This window comes from Lonchura striata, chromosome 18 (assembly GCF_050655825.1).
Source record: "Lonchura striata isolate lonStrDom1 chromosome 18, ASM5065582v1, whole genome shotgun sequence".
Lineage (NCBI taxonomy): Eukaryota > Metazoa > Chordata > Aves > Passeriformes > Estrildidae > Lonchura > Lonchura striata.
In genome coordinates this window covers 14,975,637-15,001,286 of record NC_140720.1, presented here as the reverse complement: position 1 = coordinate 15,001,286, position 25,650 = coordinate 14,975,637, and the positions used below count along the sequence as shown (strand labels likewise).

General features: G+C 52.4%; 2 protein-coding genes across 2 annotated transcripts in view; one reads left to right on the top strand and one right to left on the bottom strand.

Annotated features, from left to right (window-relative positions):
- LOC146765845 (uncharacterized) overlaps positions 1-25,650 on the top strand; it is a 189,074-nt gene that overhangs the window by 45,266 nt on the left and 118,158 nt on the right. The window lies entirely within an intron of this gene.
- Positions 374-25,650, bottom strand: EVPL (envoplakin). Its single transcript, XM_021541697.3, has 22 exons — positions 25,439-25,650; positions 19,519-19,618; positions 18,427-18,581; positions 17,657-17,780; positions 16,467-16,592; positions 16,154-16,192; positions 15,249-15,410; positions 14,278-14,385; positions 13,574-13,669; positions 13,220-13,345; positions 12,249-12,395; positions 11,959-12,113; positions 10,626-10,723; positions 9,923-10,104; positions 9,036-9,214; positions 8,486-8,624; positions 7,010-7,203; positions 6,531-6,681; positions 5,874-5,957; positions 5,678-5,788; positions 4,989-5,081; positions 374-4,177 (listed from the first exon to the last, which is right to left on the bottom strand). Exons 1-22 carry the CDS (start codon positions 25,510-25,512, stop codon positions 728-730), a joined length of 6,093 nt encoding a protein of 2,030 aa, XP_021397372.3. The 5' UTR covers positions 25,513-25,650; the 3' UTR covers positions 374-727.

Below are 25,650 nucleotides of genomic sequence, written 5' to 3'. Positions count from 1 at the left end.
CAGGAAGGACTAAGTGATGGAAGTTACATAAAGGAGTAACTTCCTTTTAGTTCACCTAAAGAAATAGCAGGTGCAGATTTTCCAGTACTGTTAGGTGGGACTGCACCCCTTTGGTGCTCAAGTCCTTCTTTTAGAGGTGTCCAAATGACCAGGAAGCAAAGTCCTGTTGGTTTTCAGTTTTAAAGACAAATAGAACAAAATATTTTAAAATATGGACTCATAGGCAGGACACTTTAGGGGGTTCACTGCTGTGGGAGATCAAGGAGAGCAAGAGTCTACAAAACCTGTGTGGATTGGGCTGCAGGGCATGGGATTGCATGGGGAAGGAGTAGCTGTTCCTCCAGCCACAGCCTACAAAGACAGCACAGCCACAGACACTCACTTGCTATATTTATTGCATGCAGAATGACCCAACTGGAAAACACTCTGGCTCTCCCCGATTTCTGTACATAGCCACATTTAACCTACTGCCTGTGAAGTTCTCACAATCAACCCCTCTCTGGGCTGATCTCTGGGGACTGTGGGGACCCCTCTGTGGCAGGCCTATGACCACGTTTCCTTTCTCGCACGGCCGAGCTGTGTTGGGAGGCAGGTAGCTAAGAGAGAAGAGTAGACAGCCCTAAATGCTAGATGCTCCATTCCTGTGAGCCTGCTGCCTCCACAGGGAGAGGTGTTCTGAAGGGATGAACTGCTGAAAGAACCAGCCCCAGTATGTGCCTTGGTTCATTCAGTGCCTGAACCGTGAGAGCCTGGGGGAACGGCTCGCCTGGTGGTACCGCTGATACCCCTCCGACGCGGCCGGGAGCAGCAGCAGGTGGCTCAGAGAATCCTTCTGGCAGAGAGCCATGGCCTCCTTGTAATTTATCTTCTCTTTAGTGACAGGGTCAACGAGATCTTTTTCATAGTTGGACTCATCCTGGAGCCTATTTGCCAGGTTGCTCGTTATCATCCCTGTCTGGACAGCTTCTAGCACAGGAATGCGACCAGTTTTCTTGGGATCGATGAGCCCTCCAGTTAGATGCTGGACTTGCAGGTAGGGGAAAGCGCTCTCCTTGGTCATCCAACCCTTCTGAACTGCTTCCCCCACAGACAGCCTTCGCTTGGTCACTGGGTCCTCAATGCCTGTGAAAGCTTTCTGGGCATTGAGGAGTCTCTGCATGTAGGTCCTGTCAATCAGCCCCCTCTCAATCGCCTTATGGACTGAGAACCGGTCCCTGGAAATGAGGTCTATGATGCCCCCCGTGGCAGCCTGGGCTTCCAGGAGCTTCTGAGCTGTCATGGGATCGAGCAGCTTCTTTGCAACAGCAGTTTTGATGTTGTACTTGGTGTTGGTGGTGGTGTCGTACACCCCAGCGATGGGGGATGTGTCATCACATATGCCCTTCTGTGAGGCTGGGGGGAAGAAGGTTTGGGTTTGGTGGGTGGTGGGTGATGTGAGTGGGGATTTGGAGATGATGGAGCCAATTGAGAGGGATGAGGGAGGCTTGGTTTCCCCAGCCACCAGCAAGGCAAATTCAGAGATGGGAATCTTGCCATCCCGATACAGTTGGTACTCCTCCTTTGTGATCCTCCTCAGCCTTAGTGCATCATCGATGGAATACTGCTTCCCACTTTTCTTGTCAAGGAGAAGTGAGATCTCCCCATTTGGGCCCAAGGTGGTGACTTCCTCCCAGTCACACTCCAGCTCCTGCAGCTGGATGTACTGGCCTCTGTCTATGATACCTCGCTTGTAGGCTTCATAAGGGGACATGTCCTTCCCTGTGTCAGGGTCCAAGATAGAGATCTTGGTAGAGAGGTTGGTCTCTCTCATCTGGGTCTCATGATTGATTTCTTCACGGTTGACCTTTGACTGGAGATCCCGAATTAACCTCTCCTTGTTGTAGATGTGGTCCTTCTCCCTAAGGATGTCTGCCTCCAGCAGGGAAACCTCATGTTCCAGCTGCTTCTTCTTCTGCCTGTCATTCTCAGTCCGCTGGCTGAGCAGTTTGGATTCCTCACGAAGGAAGAGAACTTTCTGCTGCTTCTGCCTCTCCAGCTCCCGCAGTTCACTCTCCAAGTTGGCTCTCTCCTGGATGGCCAGGTTCCTGGCTTTCTGCAGCTCCGTCTCTTCACGAGCCCATGTCCTCTTCATGCCTTCAGCTCTCTCGATCTTCTCCCGGAGCCGCCGTACCTCCTCTTCTACCTTTTGCTTGGCCCCCCTCTCCCTGCTCAGCAGCTCCCAGATGCGTGCACGTTCACTCTCCAGTGCTCTGTCTTTTTCCACTCGAATCACCTCCTTGTAGATGGTCTTCTCCTGGGATTTTGTTTTCTGCAGGACATCGACTTGCACCTGCAGGTTCTTGCATTCTCTCTGCAAGTTCAGCACCTCCATCTTCTCCCGGTCCAGCTCCAAGCGCAGGTTGCTGGCAGATTGTTCCAGGACTGGATCCTTCTCCAGCTTGACCACTTCTTCCATAATGATCTTTTCCTGCACTGGGGCTGGGCTCTCCTCCAGCTCCTTTATTCTCAGTGTAATTTGTCTCATCTCCTTCTCCAGTGCAAGCCTCTTGCTTCGATCCTCCTGAAAGTTGAGCAACTTCTCTTGCTCTTCCACCAGCACACGAACCTGCTGCACGTCGCGTTCCAGGCGACGCCTGTTGCTCACCTCCTCATCCAGACTACGTCTCAGCCTGCTGTGCTCATCTCGGAGCTTTGGATCCTTTTGGGTCAGTATCACCTCTTGAACAACCACTTTCTCCTCTGGCTTCCGCCTCTCCAGCAGCATGTATTTGTTCTGCAGGTCATAGATGGCATCCTCTGCAGCTCTCCTCTTCTGGGACATGTTACGCACCTCCTGACGCAGGCGATCGGCTTCTTTTTCCAAGAGTGGATCATTCTCATATCGGATGACTTCCTTGTTGACCAGCTTGGTTTCCACCTTGGATCTCTCCCTCCTCCATTCATCCCTTTCCCCCTGCAGCCTAATGAGCTGCTCCTGGGTCCTGCCGTTGGTGTTCACAAGTTCATTGAGCTGCTCTTTCAGCCTATCAATTTCTCTGAGAATCTCTGGACTTTTTTCATGTTTCACCACCTCCTCTATGACCTCCTTAAACTCCACCTCTGGTTTTTGTGACCTGAGGACTTTGAGCTCTGCTAAGGCCTCTTCCACTTCGCTGTCAATCTTTGTCCTTTTCAGAGTGACTTCCTGCAGTTCCCTTTTCAGGTGTGCAATCTGCCGCTCTGTTTCAGGGTCCACCATGAAGATCTCGTTGACCCTCTCTTTTACCTCTATCCTGGGCTTTTGCTTCTCTGCGATGCTGTACTGGGTCTGCAGCTCTCCCAGCTCACCTGTCAGCATCAAGTTTTTGCTCCTCTCTTCTTCAATCAGAGTTTTCAGCTTGGAAGTCTCTTTCAATAACTCTGGGTCCTGCTCTACCTGTTTCACCTCCTTCACAATAATTTTGGGTTCTGCTGTTTCAATCAGTCTTTCCACCTCCTCAATCTTGTTCTTCACTTTCACTATTGCTTCTTCTGCAGACTTCCTTTTGAAGGATTCATCATCGATTTGTAACTGCAGGGTCCTAACAGACTTCAGCATTTCTGGGTTTTTCTCCAGCTTGATGAGCTCCTTCACCACCACCTTCTCTCGGATGTTGGGCTGCTTTCGCTCCAGCATGTGCAGCTCCCTCTTAAGCTGCTCAAGTTCAGAAGCAGCAGCCAAGCTTTCCTCCTGGAGATGCTTGATCTCCTGACGAAGACTGGCTGCTTGGCCATCCAGGCTTGGATCCTTCTCAATTTTTGTGATCTCTTTGGTAAGGAGCTGGGCAGGAGCGACCTTCTTCTCGCTCTCCATCTGGGCAAGCTTACGGCTCATCACATCAATGTCCTCTTGCAGGCTCTGCCTCTTTTTGCCTTCCTCTTCAATCTGCTGTACCATCCTAGACAGGTTGCTCTCCACCTGTGGGTCTCTGTAGTATTCAATCACCTCTTTTTCTTCCACTCTTTCAATGGGCTTCTGAGTTTTTAACATCAGCAGCTTGTTTCTGTGTTCCTCCAGGTCCTCTTCAATCCTGGCCACTTTCCTCCTTTCCTCCTCCAGCTGCAGTTTCAACCCCTCAGATTCCCTGCTTGTTTTCATTTTATTTTCAGCTTTCTGGGTTTGCTCATGTACAGCTTCAATGTCCTCATGCACTTCCTTCTGCAAAGTAAAAAATAAAAAATAATTTAAAAAAAAGGCAGGCAAACCAAGCCACTCTTTTAAGGTGACTCAGAGATCTTTTAAATGACATGGCATAGTGGGAGAAAAAAGTGGCACAGAATCCTCAGGCAGTTTTCAAATAAGGCTGTTTGTAAATGGAAAGTGAGGGCACAATCCCATCATCTCAAGCAACTGACTTGGTGGTGTGGGAAATGAATTTTTAGAAATTGGGTCTTCCCCTTCAGATGGAGGTGCTGCAGCAGCCCACAAAGGTGCTCTGTGTTGCCTTCTTGTATCTTCAGCCAAGGGAGAGCATCACAGCCAGTCCCCAGCTTAATCTCTTGTGTTTCCTGAACCCACGGAAAGTCACCCAGTTCTGAAATCTTTCCTACAGGTAGTTCAAACCTTAGAAAGGTACAAAAGTCCTGTTGCTTTGAAGTGTTTCCAGAAGGTTGTGACCACTAAATTCCAGCTACACCCACAAACAAATCTGAAATTCTCAGTCTGTGATGGTCGATTAGCTATGGCTAAGAGAACTGGACTTAAAAGCCCTAATATTTTTTTTTCCCAAGCATAAACTATAGCTTCAGTAACAAGCCAAGGGCCCCCAGAGGTGATGGGAGTCACAACCCAAGATCAGTGTCAGTGAAACTGTGGTTTCTTGTGGTCTTTTTCTCAGAGAGGTTTCCTTTCCTATCATTCCTCACACCTGGATGTGGAGACTCAGGGAGGAGTGGGGGAGCCCCAGGCTGAGCAGATTTGAACCCCAGTCTAGAGTGCCCCAATCTTGCAGTGAGCTGTGAGCTGGTACCTTCTCAACAATCTTCTTAGCAAACTCCAGCCGGCTGAGCTGCTGTTTGTTTTCTGCTGCCAGCTCCATGTAGAGCTTGGTGACATCATTTTCCTGCAAGAGAAAGAGTGGTGAGAGCTTTGTGCCCTCACCCAGACTCTGCCACACCTCCTTTCACCTGCGCCAGTTTTGTGTATGTCACAGTTCTAGGGATGAGTGTCTTCCCATCTGACTCTTTATAGAGATACAGAGTGTGAGGATTCCTACAGGAGATCCTGTCCCTGTTATTTGAATGCCTGTTAGATGCCTGCAGGCCTACACAGGGCCCAGTCTTCCAAATTCACAGATGGAGAGCAGCTGGCAAAAGCCTCAAGGCAATGCAGGAGAACTGGGGCATAACTGGGAAGAGCTCAGAGGAGCTCTGGCTTCTTCCTCTCCCCACACACCTACCCTGTAAGTTTTATCTTCATAGACAATGTGGTGAGGAGGCAACATCAGCAATCTCAACCAAGGTTCCAGGCACAGCCCTAATTCAGGATCTGTCACATGCTGCTTTGCCCCAGGGACAAAGGATCCCTGAGCACTCTGACTCTGGGATTAGGACCATAATCAGTGGTGGCTGTAAGAGTGGATTAAGGCCTTGCAGAGGACACTGGGGTATGGGTAATGTGCTGGAGAATGGTTTCTGTGTCTTCAGATTAACATTTTACCTGGGCCTGGATGCTTTCCTGCAGGGGGGTCACACGCAGCCTCTTGGCAGCGGAGTCGGTCAGGGAAGGGTCCAGGGAGGAGCTGTATTTGCCTGCTTCAAGCTCATAGTCCTGTTCAGAGCAGACACATGAGAATCAGGTGGGATCTCTTGGGTGAAATGCTAGGGGAGTGACAAATGGGAAAACCCATGCTTACATTGAGTGTGGACTGCACGTTCTGGGACAGCCTGACCAGGGCGTTCCTCTCGGGCTCCTTGCCCTGGATCTCCTCCACCAGCCTCTGCAGGAGACACACGTGGTGTTAAGGACACACTGAAATCCAGCTGCCCAGTAATACCCTTGCAGCCTAGAGAATCAGCTCAGCTGAGGGAATGGTGGGAACAAGGGGATTTAGGAAGAGTCTCAAGGGTTTTAGGGGATCTCAGAAGTGCTATAACTTGCCCAGGACTTCCCACACTGATTTATCACAAATAAGATAAATAGCAGCCAACGCAGAGACATCCATAACTCCTTGTCTGAGCTAGTGAGCTTAGAGTCTGCTCAAGAGAGAAAAATGAAGGACTTGGATACAAAATCTCAGCCCGAGGTGCAACATTGCAGGATCTGAAAGTGTCCTCTCCATGGAGAAGATTTCTACAGATGAGGACACCAGTACTATAGATAAACCCAGCAAGGTGAGATACACCAGGTAACACCATCTGTGGGCTGCAATCCTGCAATCCTTCTCTAGTTCATTCACTGTGGTGGGGTTGCACACAACCAGGAGCTGGCTGGTAATATTTTGCATGTGCTGTTCACAAGCAAATTGCCCTATCCCTGTAAAGTTAAAGATTATTCTTGCCCTGGAACACACCTTCTGTGCCTGCAGCTTGTAATTGATCTGGCTTGGCCCATCAGTGGTCTTCACTTGGTGCTTGGGCAGGTTGTTCATCCAGAACATCAGGTTCTCATTGGAGTTTTGGAACTGCTGGTAGGTGAGGCTGATGTTCCTGAGGGTCTTCTCTCTGCCAGCACAAAAGTGGACAGGAATGTTAAGGGGAAGGGCAAAGATTCATGTGCAAGTTTCTAGGAAGGAAGACGAAAGATGAAAATATCACCACAACAAACACCAAGATAACAAGAATGAGGAGGTGACAACTGATGCCTGAGTGGGGAGCACGACTCTGGAAGCTCAAAGCCTGTGCTGTGAACAGGAAGGTGACAACTATACAGAAGGACACACCTGGTCCTCAGCATTACAGGGTCCTGCAATGAAGAACATACTCAGGGCTCTGACCCCTGCCCCAGTCCACCTTAGCTGAGAGGAGCAGAGATGCCCCCACAGGTCCTCACCGCTGATCCAGCTGGTCGGCCACGGCGTGGTAGCGATCGTTGAGGAGCTGCACCTCCCGCTTCTGCCGGGGCAGGTCGGGGCAGTACTCCTGGAAGTTGTTCTGCACAGCACTGCAGCTGTGCTCAGCATCCTTGAGCCCCCGGTTCAGCTTCAGCACACAGCCCTCCTGGGCCACCAGGTCCCGCCTCATCTTCTGCAGGGGAGAAAAAAAGACACCGGAGCTCACCCTGGGTCGGGAGTGGCTCCGTGTGGTGGAAAAATCTCTCCTCCAACCTGTGCTTTCAAAAAAAAGCTCAGAAGTCTTCTGTTGTTTGGTCTCAAGGCAGTTTATTGCAAGTTATCTAAAAGATTTTCTTCTCGAGCTGCTGTGGTTTGCTCAGAGCTCAGGCAGAGGCACACACACACCCTGACATCCTCTCTGACCCCGACTGCTTCTTCTCTCCCCGCCAGGGCTGCTGTTGTCTTTTATATGGGACATTACATGTTACATGGTTACAGTTTTTCCCCAATGCCTATTACCTATATTAAATGGTGCTTTTCTATCTTTTATATGGTACATTACATGTTACATGTTTACAGTTTTCCCCCAATATCTTCTACCTACATTAAATGGTGATTTTCTCTTCTAAATCAATCTGTGAATGCCAACATCACCAAGAACATGGAGGTAAGGAAGGAGAAAGAGGAAGGACAGGGCAGGCCCAAATCCCTCCATCTTAAAACCTCTGACCCTATGTACAAAACCAAAACCCCCCGGTACAACACTCAAAAATTCTTCCCTCTACTTTGTGACTACTTCTGTTATAATATCTAAACTTTTGTGACTTCTTGTTCTTCTTGCAAGGTTGGTAAATCATTCCATGGTTCAAACCCAAAATCACAGCTGTTTGCAGCTGCCTGCCAGGGTCTCAGATGCTTCTGACCTGGGCCTGGAACATCCAAAAATGTCTGAGGGACATTTTGAGTTCTGACAACCTTGTGTTTGCATCAGTCAGAGCAGCACCAAACACCCTCCCTGACGTGTCACTGTCTGGGCAGCACTGGGGGCTGGTCAGGCTCTCTGAGTGAGGTGGAAGAGGTGGAGCAGTGAGGCTTATTCACCAGGGAAGCTGGGAAGCAATGTGGCACCGAGAAGTTTTGGGGAAGGCAAAACATCAGGTCACTGTGGGTGCCAAGGATGGGGCAAGGAGATTGGGAGCAGGAAAGACTGGGGAGAGGCGTGAAGCAGAGCAACAGGGATTAGATGCTAAGGGGGTCATGATGCATTTTAGGGACTGCAAAGGGAGGGACAGGGTGTTTTGCTGTTTAGTGAGAGCAGGTCAGCCTGCAACATCAACATTAAACATTCAAGGAAAAAGTCCTCAAAAATATTTCATTGCTGGTGCCTCAAGGTGCTCAAATAAATCCACTTCCTCCCACACTGGTCCCTGAGCTCAGGGATCCCCCCCTTAATGAGAAGCCTGATGTTCCCCTACCTGCAGGTCATTGGCCCGATCCTGCAGGGCATTGGGGGATGCAGGAATGATGCTGTCCTGAGCCAGCTTGGCCTCAAACGTGCTGACAATCTTGTCTGTGTTCTCAATCTGAGTCTCCAGGTTCAGGGCAGCCTTAGCCCTGGGAAAGGGGAAAACGAAGGACGAGGTTAGCTACAGAAACCCCACGCTTCTTCTTTTCTCCCTTTGATGTTTAACCTTACTTAAAATTAGAGCTTCTGCAATATGTCAGAGAACAAGCAAGGTGCACTCACACCCCTGTCATGCTGCTCACAAGTCAGATGTGTTGCAGTTCACCACACAGCAGGGCTGGGGCACACACCCATTGTGGTGTATTTTCCACAGTGAGGGGATCTCCTCACGAATTACACACAGGAACTCCTTCAGAGGAGTCCTTTGATGATGGATGGGAGGTTTCCAGCCTGTGCTGGACCTCAGCCAACACTCATATAGATCAAAAGCATTTCCTGTCATGCTTCTGTGTTGGCACACCTGTGCAAGGACACTTCCTTCCCTCATCCCCATCACTCACTTCTCGTTGTACAGGCTGGAGAGCATATTGACATCGTTGTATTTGCTCCTGAGGGCATTCAGTGTGACAGGGAGCTGGGAGGCTGAGGTGCTGCTGGGTTTCTTGGAAAGGTAGGTCTCACACTCCTTCTGCAAGGCATCCTTGGCTGCCCCCAGGTTCTCAAGTTTCTTTGTTGTTTCCTGGCACACCAGATGGAAGCACAGTCACCCAACACAGCCATAGCAGTGCTGCTGTGGAAATGTGTTTCCCTCAGGGGTGGATTTGGCTGTGGGGCTCAGGGTGTGGTGCCCCTCTCATAAGGAGGTGCCCCTTGGGGCACAGCCCATCCAGACTGTGTCTGTCTGGCAGTGGCAGGGTGTGGGAAAGAGATCCACACAGGCAGATGGAAAAAACCTACCTGCCTGAGCCCATCCTGCTGCCAGAGCCAGATAAATACCCACAGATGAAGATGTAACAAGCTGAAATACTGCAAACCCAGACCTTGACCCAGAGGAAAGGAGGGGGGCTTCAGGGCACTGACAATGTCTCACTGACATTTACGAGTCTGTACTTCCCATCAGGTGAGACAAAGCTGGCCCTTGGATTAATTCCCTTTATTCCTTAGTCTTTTTGTTACAGACTCGAGTGTAGGGTGACAGCATTCCCAGGACTGGCACCTGGAGCACAGCTCTGAAATGAATGGACCCTCTTGTTCCAGAGCCAAGGGAAGGGCTTGCATTTCCTGAGAGTTTCACTTAGTCCCATTTCAAGGGTTCAAGCCAGCCTGAAACCCTTAAATCTGCAGTGTGGTTTTCTCCTTTGGAGCACCAGCTGTCCTCTCCAGTGTTATTTCCACATTGTCCTGCTTTGGGCCAAGGACACAGAGCTACCAAACTGCTCCAGCTCACCTGCTGCTGCTTGATCCTCCTGCCAAGGTCATCTGTAGGGTCGCTGTAGTTCACAGGAGACCTCACTCGGTTCAAGACCTCCTTTTCTACCTGGACCAGGTCCTTGCCAACACGATCCAGGCTGCTGAGGAGCCGGTCAGCTTGGGGATCATCCTGGACTGCTGGAGGGTTCCTGGACACAGCTGCAGTGAGACATAGCTTAGGTTAATGCCCAGGTTTTAGCTGTGCTGTGGTGAGCCACAGCTCCAAAGGAGGGACAAAGCCATGTGCAGACACATCCCTTCTCAGCTTTGCTGGGAGTCTTTGAACTGCAGCTGTGGGAATAGCACAGATAACCCAGGGCTGGGATTTAGCCACCCTCTCATCCCACAGCCCCCAGCTAGGGAAGACAACTGCAAGGGATCTAGATTACAAAGCAGGTTTAATTAAGGTTTCTGTATATACACATCCCCCTGAAATCCTAAATACCCTTCAGCTGTTGATGGAGCTCAGAGGCTTGAGAAGGGCAGCAGACTTTAGGTGAACTGCTGAGACAGGAGTCAGGTTATCCTGCCAGCTTTCTTGGCCATGGAGGAGAAGGCATCTTCCCACAGGGACCTCTGCAAGTGTCTGTGTGTGAGCTGCAGGTGCTCGGCCCACCCTGGGTGGGTGCTTTGTTTCCAGAGCTGCCTCTGGAGAGGGCTGGACTCTCCAGGTGACAAACCTTGCTGGCTGGGCTGCACCTGCTCCTTTTGGCTGCGTCTCAGGGTGCTCTGAACCGCTGCTCGCTTCTGCTTCACCGTGTTCAGCTCCCCTTCCAACCTGTGAGCAGAGAAAGGCATCAGCAGCCAGGAAGGGACACGGCACTGACAGAGCCCTGCACAGCAGCAGCAGCTCCATGGCTGTGCTGGGGAGGTGTCCCCAAAGGCAAGGCAAGGTGTCCTCACAGGCTGGGAGCCTGCAGCCCGTCGTAACTCAGAGATGTCCCTTAGGAAAGGGACCAGCAGCAAGAGCAGCTGAGTTCTCTCAAGGAAGTAGATCTTTCCAACTCTCAGCAGAAGCTATCAAAGCTGGAAATGTGTTTCATACGGTTGCAGTGCTTTGCAGCCTTGCAGGAAGCAAGTACAAGTGGCTGCTGCACTAGAAATGCCATGTCTCACTTGTAAGGATGGTTCCTGCCTCATGAAATTAGGGCTGGGATCTGCCAGAGCTGGAAGGACCAAAAAATATTTCTGGGTGAGAAAAGACTCATGGAACCAGAAGGAGGGGGAGCAGGAAGGGCCAGGCTGGTTCTCATCCCTGCTGTGCACTGTTCCAAATAAACACTTGTGCTAAAACCAGCAATTCACAGCTTGCCTGGCTGCTGTCAGATGAGGGCTGTCCCTCTGTGCAGAGGAATTGAATTTCTGTTTTAAAACACTCCTGAAACCCATATATCCAAAGGATTCAGTAGTCTGGGATGTGTGAAGAGGGATACACACTGAGGAACACAATGAAGCAATCACACCCAAGCCCCCACTTTGGGCATGCCTCTAGAGCTCCAAGTTTGGGCTGTGGCCTTTCCTCAGCACTTGAGCAGCCCTGATTTACCCAAACACCTGGGGCCATGATTAAGGAGGCAGTGCCAAGCTCCCTGCACCACCACCCCTTCCTGTGGGAGCTGGCAGGCAGCAAAGCCACACAGAGGCTCAAGGAGCCCTGCTCAGGCTCCAGCTGGGGCTGGCTGAGAGCAGATACCACAGATAACTCTGTCCTGTTTGGCAAGTCCCAAGCTCCAGACTGATTCTGCAATGAATTTAGTCAAACCTATGCAAGTCACATGTTTGGGTGAAGAAATCAAGCCTGACTGCCAGAAAACTCATTGATAGTGAGGTCTGTGCAGTGTGCAGGGAGGTTGAGGAATGGTAGACACCTGGATGAGATACCTGGGTGCAGGAAAAATCCCTCTCCAGGAGAGATTTAGCCAAGAGGCCTGTCCCCAGGTGCTGTGTCTCTGCAGTCAGGCTGGTTATGATCCAAGAGAGTCTAAATGTTTCTCTGGGTCCCTGCAGACTCACCTATTGACCTTGTCTATGGACTCAGGGTCAGGAGGAGGGATGGAGAAACAAGCAGAAGGTGCCTCCTGGACCACACCAGTGCTGCTCTGGACCACCCACATCTCCGGGTTGCTGTTGTCCTTCAGAGTGTACTTGTCCCCTCTGGTCAGCTGCACCTGGGAGGGGACACAAAACCCGGTGAAAGGCTTGGACTTCTGGCCCCAAGACAGTTCCTCACGCCACAGAGCCGAGCTCTGGAGCAACCAGGGAAGAATCCAGTTCTCTGTCCCTTCTGAGGGTGCTGCCCTCACCTCCCCAGCATCCCAGTCGCAGAGGGTGTCCAGGGTGAGGGGCTGAGAGGGACGAGTCCTGCGCAGCTTCAGGGGGCTGATCTCTTTGCTCCTTCTCTTCAGGTCAGTGATGCTCTTCTCTGCCTGCTTCAACGCCTTCTCCTCGTTCTAGACAAAGCAGGGGAGACGGTGGTTGTGGCCAGGTTTGGATAAGGAGGAAGGGGAGGGTCACACTACAGCAGGTATGCTGGGACCAGTTATCTGTCCTTGTGAGGTGGAGTCAGGGGTTTCTCCATTCTCGATCCCTCCACATCCCTTCTTCCCCTTTCCACTGCCAACACTGCTCAGTTTCTTTTGTTCACACATCTGCCATTGAGCCTGGGTTAACCTTAGGTGAACCCACACTTTCATATCAAATATCCTGAAGGAGTTTTCCTTTTCAGAAATGGAGCTCCTGCCAGGAGGTGGCTGCATTCCAGTGTCAGAAAGTACCCAGATTCCAGCATGTTTGAGAGCCAAATGTGTTGCATACTTGGGAAGATACTATGGTGAACGTGTCCTCTCCCTCTCTCCAAGGCAAATCTTCCTTTCCTATCTGCATCTCACCCCTGAGGTCAGATTTCTTTATTCCCTCCCTTGCCCTTGGCTCATGAGAGTGCTGAGGAGATGGGAGGATCTTTCCCTGCTTGGATGCCAGGCCCTCTAATCCAAGTGTCTTATGTTGGGGACAACACATGGCTTCTCCTGCACTTCTCCTTTACTCTGAGGGTGCCCTGGGGCCTGGCTCTGTGTCACTGATGGGGACAGTGCCATCTCAGGGCAGCATGAGCAGCGTGGATCTTCTGGGCTTCCCCCTCCCTAGCACAGAGCTGGGGTGAGCTATCCCTGTAGGATGATTCCCCCACCCCTTCCCCTCTGTCATTTACTGGGGAGTTTTTAACTTTGGATTTGCCCTGAGGTCTGGCTGGTGCCACCAGCCCTGAAGGCCCCACCTCCAGCTGAAGCAGCAGATCTGACACCACCCCAGGGCTGTCTTTGTTGAATTTGCTGTATTTGGTGTCCAGGTCAGAGCTCATCTTCTTCAGGGAGCGGCTCACAGCCTCAGCATCATCCTGGAACTGCAGGTGTGGGAAGGGAAACAGTCAGGCATGGGGGGACATCACTGTCTCCAAGTCCAGTGGGGGGTCTCAGTTCTAAAAGATTCCATTTTGGGGGGCATTTCCCCAAAATATCTTTATTAGGTGCAAGCAAAGGGTCTCCCATCCTCACCCCTTTGCTGTCTCTCTTCCCAGCCTGCCCACTCTGGCCTGACCTGCAGAGCCACGACCCATGATTTTGCTTTTTACCTTCTTATAGCTCTCCACACTTTTCAGCTGGCTCTCCTGGCAAATGCAGAGATTCAGGAAATTCTGCCACTCGTTCTTCAAGGCTTCCTGGTGAGCCTGTGGTGGGACAGAGCACATCTCAGTGGGTTCCAGCTGGTCCTACCTCTCCCACCACAGGTCTCCTTTCCTCAGAAGTCCCAGAGATCAGAGGGAGAGAAGGGACAAAGCTGTGCCCAGGCACTGCCTGAGTGAGGACACCCCTTGCGAAGGACCTGGCTCACCCAGAGCAGCCATCACTTCTCAGGTGGTCTCAGCTCCAGGGGTGCTGGGGACTGAGCCCACCATAGCCTGGCACTGCATCTGCAAGCTTGGAAATCCAGCCTTGGAGGATGGGAGCTGCTTTCACGTGGGAGAAGTGACACCATGTCCCAGCTGGGCTGTGTGAGGGTGGCTGCACAGATGTGTGTGAGCACCTGAGAGAGGGCTGGTCCCAGCACAGAGATGTTGGCCCTATCTCCTGGAAGTTTTGCAAAGGATGAAGACTCTGCACTTCCCTCAGCTTCCTTGTAGGGCTGGAGCAGGCAGAAAGATGCTGCAGCACAGTGTGGAAGGAAGGAGTAACACAACTGCAGGGAGAGGTGAAGGAGCCTCCTCTGACCCACCACCCGAGGCACAGAAACACTCTCATTGTCCCACGGGGCTGGGGAGAGACCCCCTCTCCCTACCTGGATTGGTTTGATGGCTGGGTGCTTCAGCTCCATCATCCTGTCCCCATCGTCCTGAAGGTGGTTCACAAACTCCTCCTGGCTGAGCAGATCATTGGACTTGAAATCCTGGAGGGGAAAAGAAACTTTCTGACCTTGGGAGCACGCAGGGAGCACAGAGTGCTCTCCTGGGGCACCAAAGATAGCAGAGATAAGGCTCCCAAAGCACAGACATCCTTGCTTGTTTGTTTTTGAAAACAGAAGGGGCTAGGCAGAGCTAAAACAAATTAGACACATGTGGGCCCCAGAAAATGTTGCCCTGATTTTTAAAAGTGTTAGGTTTTTTTTTTTTCTAGTTATTTTGAAAGTTTTAAAGTTCTCATAAAACTTCTTTAGCCTTCTGATAATGTTTACATATTTGAGAGTCAGAGTTCCCACACAATTTCATATATAAATAGAATAGTTTACATATTTCTCTGTGGGTGGAGAGAAATGACTGATTGATCTTTGGACCAGTGTGGTTGGAGAGGTGGTAATTCCATCCTCCAATCCACAGGAATTCTTTGGAATTCTATAAATACCAGATGTTTGAATAAAACTAGGTATTTTTCTCTTTTGAACTTACCAAGCTTCTGTGTACTCATTTAATGTCCAATAACGAGAAGAAAGCATCAGGGCTTTTGTTCAAAGAGCATTTTCCTATGCAATTATCCCTCTCCTTTTCTGTGTCCCAGCACACGGCAGGCACTGAGGCTGATGTGCCTTCCCTTCTCTCTCCATGGAAAGCTCTGCAATGTCTGATCCCACGTGCCAGCTCAGGGGACCGAGGGGTCACACAGAGCAGCTCGTTCCCAATTCCAGCATGGCTCTGGCATGGCTCTTCCCCTCTCTTTTGGAAAGCCTCATGCTCAGGGCTGCTGGAGGAGGCTGGGATGCAGCCTGCAGATCCTGGCCAGCCTTTCCTGGCCACGCTGCCACCCCTGAGGGCTCACCTCGTACTCCCGGCGCACGCTCTGCACATCCATCATCTGGTCACTCCAGTCCTGCTTCAGGATCTTGGTCTGCTGCTCTGTCAGGTAGCTCAGCTCCTTGGTGCAGCCCTGCAGGTGGTGGTAGAGGCTGCCAAGGCTCTGCCCTCGCCAGATGGAAGCTTTCTGCCCACACACAGGACAGATAGTGTCAGTGTTCAGCCTGGAGAGTCCCCTTCCCCTCCTCCTCTTCCTCCCCAGGACCACACTCCTGTTGCACATCCAGCAGGAGGTTCCCAGAAACCTTGGTGAGAAATCTGCTACCACTGGTCTTATCTGATGGGGCTGCTGTTCCCTTTCCCTCCTCACAGACAAGATATGTTTGTCTAACCAGAATCCCAGGTGTGGGCTGGTGCCTGGGGCAGTCTCAGAGCTGGCCCAGCTCTGCTGTATTTCTCACAAATCCCATTTTCAGCATCAGCTTCATGGGCCTAGCTGGGTAAACCCAGGACTTTCTTCCTGGCCACCTCTTTGCTCTGGCTGCTCATTTCCTCTCTGGAGCCCTTGTTTGGGATCAGGGCAAGCCTCCACATTTGCAACCCTGATTTGGAGCAGTGTGTGGGCTGGGCTGGAGTTCCTGGTGCCTCCTGGTCCCTGTGCTCACGGGCACAGAGGAAACTGCAGGTCCATGAGCATGAAGTGGAGAGACATGGATCTCACCCTCAGCACTGCCCCAAGGACAGCAAGAGTTCTTTCAGTTTACACTCATCCCAAGCAGGGAAGGAACTGGGAGATGATATGAGGGACACAACCCTACTGTGCAAGCCCAGGGGTGGCTCCTGTTCTGAACTGGGCGTTCCCTGCCCATCAGGGATGGTGCTCCTCTGCTGTAAGACCCCATCTGCACACAAAACCACTGAGAACCTTACCAGCAAGTCCTTGTACTGGCTTTTTAAATCTGCCACATCCTGGGTTACAACAAAAAAAAAAAAAAAAAAAGAGAGATAAATATAAGCTGTTAGCAAAACATGTGGTGGATGCTGATGAACTGATTTGTGGAATGTGCTTTAGGCTTTAGAAGCCATCCAGGAGCCACCTCGGTGGCCTCCCCTGCCCACTGCAGAACAAAGGTGGACATTCACCATGAGGAGGAGCAGGTGGGACACACGGCCAGCAGTGCCAGGGCCAGCAGGGTCCCAGGGGAGGGACGGGACAGGACAGGAGGGGACGGAGGGGCCTTACCCCGGAGCGCAGGTTCTTGATCTGGAGCCCGTAGGCCTCGATCTCCTTCTGGAGGATGTTGTGCTCAGCTATTTGCTTCTCCAGCTCCGACATGCCGGGGCCGTACTGCCCTGCATTGACTTGTTTCTGTGCAAAAGGAGTCAGGGCAGACACTAAAGCAAAAGGCTTCATTGCAGGGAGAAACCCCAGGCAGGGCATGGAAAGATCTGGTATCTGATAGCGGCCCAGGAGGAAGGGAGGGGATTTTTTTTTTGTTGTCGTTTCCCATTATTGCTGCTGGTTGCCATTTCCCCAGCCATACACGGGGCAAAGATAACCACACCACATCACCCGGGGTTACCGACCTGAGCTGAGCCACCCCTGCCCATGGTGACGTGCATGGGATGCACTTCATTACCACGCAGCTTTCAGGGGATCCAAACTGGCTCCAGGCTGAGAACTCCACACACCCAAACCTTGCAGTGTGAAACCCTGAAAGGCAGGGCTGTAAAATCCTAGGAGACATCCCCTTCTCCATCCCTTCATCCCACAGCGGGACCCTCCACCTGATCCCACCTCTGGTAACTCTTTATCTGAAGAGGTTAATTCAGAGGGTGCTCCAGAGGGTTTGAAGAGGTAGAAGGAGAGTCTTTCTTCAAGTCAGAATAATTATTATTTATACACTATTATTATATTATAGTACTTATATTTTTAAATATTATTTCTATTTATGTATATTCTTTTTATTTTATACTATTATTTTATATTTTTATATTATTATTTTTATATTATTACTGAATTATTCCCACCATGTCCAACATCCCAGCATTATGCTGAACATGCATATTATTTTTATATTATTATTTTTATATTACTATATTTTTCATATTATTACTGAATTAGACCCACCACCTCCAAAAATCCCTGCATTATGCTGAACATGCATGTATTAATTTTCATTTAGATATGTATATTTATTATTTTACATTACTATTTATATTTATTTATATTATTTCTATTTATGTATATTATTTTTATTTTATATTATTATTTCATCTTTTTATATTATTCTTTTTATATTATTACTGAATTATTCCCACCACCTCCAACATCCCTGAGCACGCAGTGGCTGGCACAGCCCTACAGACAACACCACCATTATGTGGCCTGGCAGGAGATGGGAGGTAGCACCCAAAGCCAGCTGCTGTTACCATCTTCTGGTCCAGGATCCTGGCCCAGTCCACCCTGGGCCCCAGCTCGGGGATGTCCAGCTGCTCGTAGCGGGCCCGGTACTCGGCGCAGAGCTGCGTCACACGCTCATGGAGCTGCTGGATGCTGCCAGGGGAGAGGCACAGGGCCCTGCGTCACTCAGGATGCAGGAGAACCACGGTGGAGCCCAAATTTCACCCGCAAGCAGACACCCAGTGGTGTCTTGCTGTCTCCTTCAGCAGTGTCCAGCACTTGTCCTGCTGTTCTCCATCTCCAGGGATGGCTCAGGAATTTCTGCCTGGAGGATGCTGCAGGGAGGTCCCCTCCCAACTGGGAAACTTCCCTCCCAGTTTCTACGTAGAAGGGCTGGAAGTGAAGGGGAGCAAAGCACCAGAAGCCAGCTGAAGCTCTTCTCCCACTCCAACACACACTTCTGGCTCTGTGCTTGCCCCAAATTAAAGGTATTTCTTTTAGGGAAGGCAGAGGAAAAGGATTTACCCTGATAGTGGGGCCATGTTTTAGCTCTGCATTTTTCTATTACCTTTTATAAGGGCTCCCAAAAGACTGGGGCCTCTTGGGCAATCACTCTGGCATCCACCCTGCATACCAATACCTTTATAATAGATTGGCAGAAAAAAAAAAAAAATTAAGGCTAAACTCTGTGGGAAGAAGAGTGAAACTACCACTCATGGCAAGGACTGGTCCTCTGTGTCCTGAGGAGGTTCCCAATTGCTCAGTGCCCTCATCACACCTCTCCCCACACTGTACTCACTCTTTCTCTATCTCAAGAGCCTGTGGGTGTTTCAGCCTCTTGGCACGGTCCACATCCAGGAAGAGATCCTTCAGCAGGATCTCAGCTTCCTTCAAGTTCCTTGCATTCTCTGCCTGGAACTCAAAAGCCTTGTTCTTCTGGTGATTGCTGGAATCCTGGAGGCCGGGAAGACAGAGGAGAAAGCCCGGTTGGACCACACAAGACCTCACAACCCTTTCCTTGGCCAACACTGAGCTCCAGATCCTCCTAAGAACAGCCCCAGAGGAGCGCTGGTGCCCAGCCCCCTCCCTACCAGGGGCTTTGCCATCAGCCTGGGCTGTGCAAAGCCTGAGGCACTGAGCAGAAAGGAGCTGGGAGGTCTCGGGATGCAGCCCCAGGGTTGGGAGACTCTGTGGGGCGTCTGCTCCTCCCCTCCTCGAGCCAGCCCCCAGACCTGCAGCAGCACGCACACAGCAGGCACCTGAGTGCTGGAGTCCTGGGTGCTGAGAGTTTTGGGCTTTCTGTGCTGGCAGGCACTGACCACTGTCACCCTGAGTAAGATTTTCTAAAGCTTTCTGAGTTTATGTTCTTGTAACAAACTTTCCCACACACTTTCTGTAAATAACTTAATGTTTTTACAACCATCATAGAGGCGGAGAAATTTGATAGACTTAAGTAGCTTGTCCAGTGTCGTTAGAGAAGTGACACTTTCACTCTCCAATCCACTGTCACCTTTAGAAAACTATAAAGCTAGAATCAGAAAATAAACTTGCTTTTTTACCTTTACAATAACAACAACTCACATAATACTTTCTCATGTCCTGTAATGACAGACCCCCAAGAGAACACTGCATTTGACCTGAGGCCGTGGAGAAGCTTCCAAAATGGAATGATAGAGCTGGGACTGGGGGTGTGGAGTTTGAATAGAAGTGTGTGATATCACAGGGTGGGAAACTTAGAGTTTAAGGTCTTAGAATATAGTAATACATAGAGAGCAAGATGGAGGTTTTAGGGTGGAGGCTGCTCCTTCTTCTTCATGGGTTTGGGTGGTGTCCTAGACACTGCATTTCTAGGCAAAGCTTTCACCTCCCACCACCCCCTGCCACGAGTGACCTGCTTGAGTCTGGACTGAGTCTCCAGGATGTCCTTCTCCACCTGGTCAGCATTTGTCTGCATGCGGGAGATGAGCACGGCCAGCTCGTTTGTGGAGGACCTGGGAGAGGGAACAGCAAAGCAGATGGTGACTAAAGCAAAGCTCACCCCCTCCACCCCTGCCCAGGACCCTCCCCTAGGTCTGGTCCTTCAACCCATGCCCCCATGACCACTGGGTCTCTCAGGAAAGAGCCTGAGCTGTGGCCAAGGCCATGGACACACACACGTGGTCAGTGCCTGCTGCTGCCCTCAGCCAGAGCTGCTGTGTTCTGAGTCTGCTGCTGGGATTTTGTCACCACCCAGCCCCTCTGCACAACTCCTTGCTGCAGGTGCTCAAAACTTTGCGTGGATTTAAAAAAAACATCAGAGGGGACAAAACAACAGGGGGGAAAAAAAGGGACAAAACCTGCTGTAGGGTTCCCAAAAGCACCAGTCTGGGGCTGGAAGACCCAAAGCCACAGACAGCTGGAGGCCAGGGGAGCACCCTGCAGAGGCAGCACAACGTGCTCACCCTGTTTGGGGGTTCTTCCCTGGCACAGTGGCCCTCCAGCCCCACCCAGAGCTGCCATCTGTTCCATGTGGAGCTCTCACTGCAGAGCCCAGTGCCACCCCGAGCCCGGGCTGCAGGAGACAAGGACTTGCTATGGAGACCACAAGCCCCTCTGGGTGCTGTAGGGTGTTGTGGTGTTTCCAGAGCTTGGGGAACAGCATGAAGCTGAGTTAGGGCAGGTTTAGGTTGGATGTCAGGAAAAGGTTTTGTACCCAGAGGATGCTCAGGCACTGAACAGGCTCCCAGGGAAGTGGTCACAGCGCTGAGCCTGTCTAAGCTCAAGGGGTGTTTGGACAATGCTCTCAGCACATGGTGGGATTTTTGGGGTGTCCTGCACAGGGCCAGGAGTTGGACTCGATGATCCTGATGGATCCCTTCCAACTCAGGATAGCCTGTGATTCCCAGACTCCAGTTTCCCAAGGCATGGCACACCTACCAGCCCTCCTCGCCCCATTCCCTACTGCTGTCACCTCAGTGCCACCACACAACCAAAGGTGCCATCACAGCCCTTGTCCCACCAGCACCCTTGGGAATGAGCACCCCAGCTGGAACAGCTGGATCCAAAGCCTCAGCCAGGCACGGGATGGTTCCCAAGGCTCCCTGCAGACAAGGAAGCACAAACCTGGGTGCCACCTTTGTCCCCATGTCCTGGTCCCAACAGCATCTGCCCCTGGGGACACTGCCAGCCCTGCCCTGCAGGCAGGGAGAGCACAGCACTGCCAGGACGGGCAGGAGGGTGTGGAGGGACAGCAGCACCGGGATGGAGCCTCGGAATGCTGCTGGTGGGACAAAGTGCAGCAGAGGCTGAGGGCACGGCGTGCTGGTGCTGGCAGCTGAGAGTGAGAGGAAAGAGTGAGCAGCAACCATGGGACATCAGCGGGGTCAGCTGGAGTGGGGGACACTTCTCCAGGGCAGGTTGGTGCCTCTTTGGTGGAAGAAGGTGGTAGGAGAAAGGTGATGTCCTGCAGCTGAGCCACCACATCTGCCCTTTAGCCACGTGCTTTCCTTCCAGCCCCCTGAATCCACAAAGGATGGGGGATATTACTCCCTTAAGGGCTCTGCCATTGCTCCAGCTGTCCCACGGTTCATTCCAAAGGCTGGAGCTGATGCTGGGATGTTCATTTATTGCAGCCCCAAGTGACTGTAGTGTGCCAGGGAGTGCTGTGGCCATCCCAAGCCAAACCCACACTGAGCACAGCCCGTGTGGCTCCAGAGCAGGCACAGCCCCAGCGCTCCTGCTCACCTTTCCCCAGCTCCTCCCTTGTTTTTCATTTCCCAAGCGTGGGCCTGCAGAAAGCAGCTCTCAGCTGCCCCCGGGTTTGGGGCTGGCACATCTCTGGCCATGCCTGGAACACTCATCAGAGAGGCAAAAGGGAACAGCAATTCTGCTTCTGCAGGGCCTCACCCCGGGGACTGCAGAGCCCAAGCAGCACATCCATCTGTGGGTCTCAGATTCAGTCAAAGAAAGAAACTGAGAGTTTCTAGCCAGGCAAAAGCCTGGGAAAGAGCTGGGAAAGAATGTAAATAATCCTTTATCTCTCTTGTTTTTCACATTGTTTATAGTTAAATTCTATCACTGTGCATCAAGCACTCTACACCAATGCTGTTAGTTGTTTTCACTTCAGAACCAATGGATTTGATCCTTGCAAAGCTCTGTATAAAAGAGCAGTGTATTTTGAATAAATGGGAATTTTGCTCTCAGGAATCGGTCCTCATGAAGCTCTGTATAAAAGAGCAGTGTATTTTGAATAAATCAGAGTTTTACTCTCAGCAGCCTTCTGAGTCAGAGTGTTCTCATTCCCATCCTGCCTCGACAGCAACATCCATCACCACCAAAGCAGCATTCCCTGCTACAACCCGTGCTCTACATCCCGTTCATCGTCCCTCCTGCCCTTTCCCGTGTAAACTGCAGCGCTCGGGGAGATGCTCAGGGAGGGTGGGAGCGGCACAGGGCTCGGTCCCCGCCGACCTGAGCGAGCAGCGGGCTGGCAGCTCTCGGGTCCCCCCTCCCCAGGAGCTTACACAATCTCCCACTCATCCCTGACACGCCCGGAATGAGGTGGTGTCCCATGAGCAAATACTCGAGCACCACCCAGATTTCCTGCCCGGGCTCCCTGCGCAGGGAGGAGATGCGAGTGAGTCACGGGCGGGGCTGGCCGCTGTCCCGGGGGACCGAGCCTCTCCCGGAGCTCCGGGAACGTCCCCCGGCAGCTCTGCCCGAATCCCGCTCCTGCCCGCAGAGCCTGGATGGGGAGTCCTGCGATGAGCCCGTCCCAGTTTGTCTCGTGGCTGTGGACAGCTCTGTTCTGCTCCAAGAGGGGAGAAGTGAGGATCCATCCTTCCCAGGGATGGTAGATCAACAAAATCCTGTTTATTCCTACTGGAAACACTGGGGCGCTCCATCCCTTAGTTCCCGAGGCTGGGCACAGGAATCTGCTTTAAGCCACAACAAAACTAAGGACAGAAAAGGTGTCACCAACCTCGTGGTCACAGGGACTCAGCCCATCCCATCCTGTGCTGCACGGAGCACCTGAGGCTGGAGGTCAGGATGCTGCTGCCAACAGCCTGGTTTTCAGGGAAGTGGGGATGATTCCTGGAGAACATCATCTCAGGGCTGTGCTGAGAGGAATCTGTGCAAACACCCACCCACACAGCCCGTGGTGAAAGGGATGCATCCCTGCCCCTCCTCGGGGTGTCCCCCTGCCCACCCCTGCTGCCCCTGGGCAGGAGCTCTCATTCAGCCAGGGCTGGGCCCTGCATTTCAGGATGAACATGCTGACATTTGGGCTGCAGAGAGGCAGCCTGGCATCAGGTGGGATACAGGCAGCCACGAGCTCATGTTGGACACCCCTCAGCCCCCCAAATTCGGGTCCAACCCCACACACAGAGCAGGGCACAGCCACAGCCCCGGGATGGCTGTGGGCAAGGCTGGGCCAAGCTCCTCCTGCTCAGGAGCCAGGGCAGCCTCCTCCCTAGGGCACCTCATGCCTAGGAGAGGCACAGCACAATTATCATCATTATTAATTGGTTCATTTCTCCTGCCACTTTCTGCCTCCTGGTCAGTCCAGCTGCACAGAGGGGATGGTGTCTCCCAGCAGCAGCAGGACTGTCCCCACTCCTGTCCCTCCTGCCAGGGCACTGGGGCAGCACCACAGCTCCAGCCACTGCAGTCCCTGACCCCTCTGTCCCTTCCTGTGCTTTATGGCCACAGGGCCCAAAGCTGGGTCTGCTCTCCCCGACACATGCAGAATTCCTGGCACATTTTGATTTTCCAGCAGATCCCAGCAGCCCAGCCCTGACCCCTGCCAGTTCTGGGTTTGTGCCTGACCCCCTGCCTGTCCCCAGGGGCCACACTGCTCCAGACTGACTGGGGAGCAGCAGAGGGAGATGGTGGGAAAAGCAGCAATCCCAGGAGACACTTAAATCCCAGGAGATGACTTGCCATCCACCTCCTTTGCCAGAATCACACCCAGGCACAGCCAGTCCAGCCAGATCCAATTCAATTCCACATTCCCAAGAGTTTTCCCTTTCAGCCCCTCAGTGCCTCCACCTCGGGCACAAACCTCTGCTGCTGCTGCAACCACCAAGGTGAGACAGCCCTGGCAGGAGGCTCAACTCCACAGCCCAGGGACCAAGAGCCCTCTGTGGGGGTCCACTGTGAACCCCAGAGTCAGGGAAACTCAGCTGCTGCTGAGGCTTTGGGGCCACCAAGACAAGCTGTGGGCCACCAGCATTTTCTTGGGGCCATCTGCAGGGCGTGTGCTGGTGGCTGCTCCCAGGACAACTCATCCACCTTCATTTTCTCAGCTCCTGTGGGCACTGACCAAGCCCCAGGCCATGGCCAAGCGAATGAGGCTGTGTCTGATGGTTGGTGCCTCCTGAAAGAAGCACAGCCAGCTCGGGAATTGCCGTGCTCCTGGCTGCAGCCTCCATCCTGCACAGGGAAGAGCTCTGAGGTCTTCCTGGAATGCAGCTCCAGTTATTCTGAGAGGTTCATGCTGGGGCACAGCCTGCCCAAACCCTCTGCAGGCTGCCGAGAAATCCCCAGCCTGCTTTGGGAGCTGGCTGGGGAGGTGGAGAGACTGCATTAGTAAAGCAGAATAAAGCAGAGCCCGACAGAGCTCCCGGGCTGCTGGGGAGGTGCCTCACTGCAGGCAGGCCCCAGGCAAAGCTTGGTGTTCAGAGAGCCCCCAGAGCTGCCTCTGAGGTGAGTTTGTGCATGCTCAGCTCCACTGAAGCTTCCCATGGCAGGGGTCCAGCTGCTGACATCCCCCCGGGCACCCCCAGCCTTTGAGGGGTCACCTTGTCCCCAGGCCCTGCTGCCCTGCCCGGCTCCCCCTCCCCAGAGGCTGATGGCTGGCTGGGGTTTGGCCCCCAAAACTACACATTTGGGGGCCAGCACCGTGTTGTGACCACCCAGGTGTCCACACACACACACACAGAGTCCTGGAGTGCTGCTGGTGGTCCCAGGAGATGTGGCCAGCACCCTCTACACCCTGCATGTCCCCTCCTCCTCAGCACAACCCCCCTGGCTGCTTCCTCATCTTCCAACCACGCCAGGGCAGAGAATTCCCATGGAATCAACCAACAACATGCAGAATTGCTGAGGAAGGTGGAAAATAATCCTGATTTAATAAAGCAGCTGGAGGGAGGGCTGAGATGTCCCTGCAGGAGGGCTCCCTCCCAGAGGAGTCACATCTCATCCCCTCAGAACTGAGGGAACTCTTCATAGAGCCACAGAATGGTTTGGGCTGGAAGGGACCTTAAAGACATGGCCAGGGACACTTTCCACCAGACCAGGCTGTTCCAGGCAGGTCTGAAAGAGGCAAACTCAGTGACAAGACCTGGCCTGTCCCTGATGGGTTACCAGCAAACCCATCCCCACCTCTCCACCACCTGAGCATCCTCCTCCAGGGATCCCAGGGCAGCATCCCAGCAGCCTCACACAGCCAGGGAATCCCGGGATCTCAGACCCAGCTTGGGATCTGCTTCAGCACCGAGCAGACCCCGCTCCACCCAAGCACAGAGGCTGCTTTTACCCTGCTCCTACCTGCCCAAAAAGGGTTTTTCTTTGCACCTCCCTGCTCAATGACCACAACTCTGAGCACAGGGCTGAGGACAGCTCTGAACACAGCCCAGGACACTTGTGGGAAGGAACACGAAGCCCCCCAAGACCAGGACAACAGCCAGGCAGCACATTTTGGTATCAGCTCCCAGCAAACCTCAAACTTCTGCTGCTCCACGGACGGATGGCACTGAAAAACCACAGATCAGCCACCCCATGTCCTCCCCCAGGGTCACACAGCACAGCCAGAGAGAGCTCACACTTACTTGCTGGGTTTGACAGGGGAACATCTGCTGGGGGAGCTTCTGCTTGGGGAGCTTTTGCCCACCCCCTTGAACATCTTGGCCAGGTCCTGGCAGGTGTCCTGGGCTCTGCACGGCTGTGGTGGCTCCCTGCTCCTGCTCCTCTGTGTGGGGATGGAAGGACAGAGCTGCAGTAAAGAGCAGCTGCTGCGAGGCTCCTCCCCGAAGGCAGGTGA

Coding starts and splice junctions, on each gene's coding strand:
- EVPL (XM_021541697.3), bottom strand. CDS start 25,512: ATGTTCAAGGGGGTGGGCAAAAGCTCCCCAAGCAGAAGCTCCCCCAGC. Junction 5,958..6,530: donor ACAAGCTGCAGGCACAGAAG/GTGTGTTCCAGG, acceptor TGTCTCCTGCAG/AGGCTGGTGGAGGAGATCCA. Junction 5,789..5,873: donor ACGTGCAGTCCACACTCAAT/GTAAGCATGGGT, acceptor TGCTCTGAACAG/GACTATGAGCTTGAAGCAGG.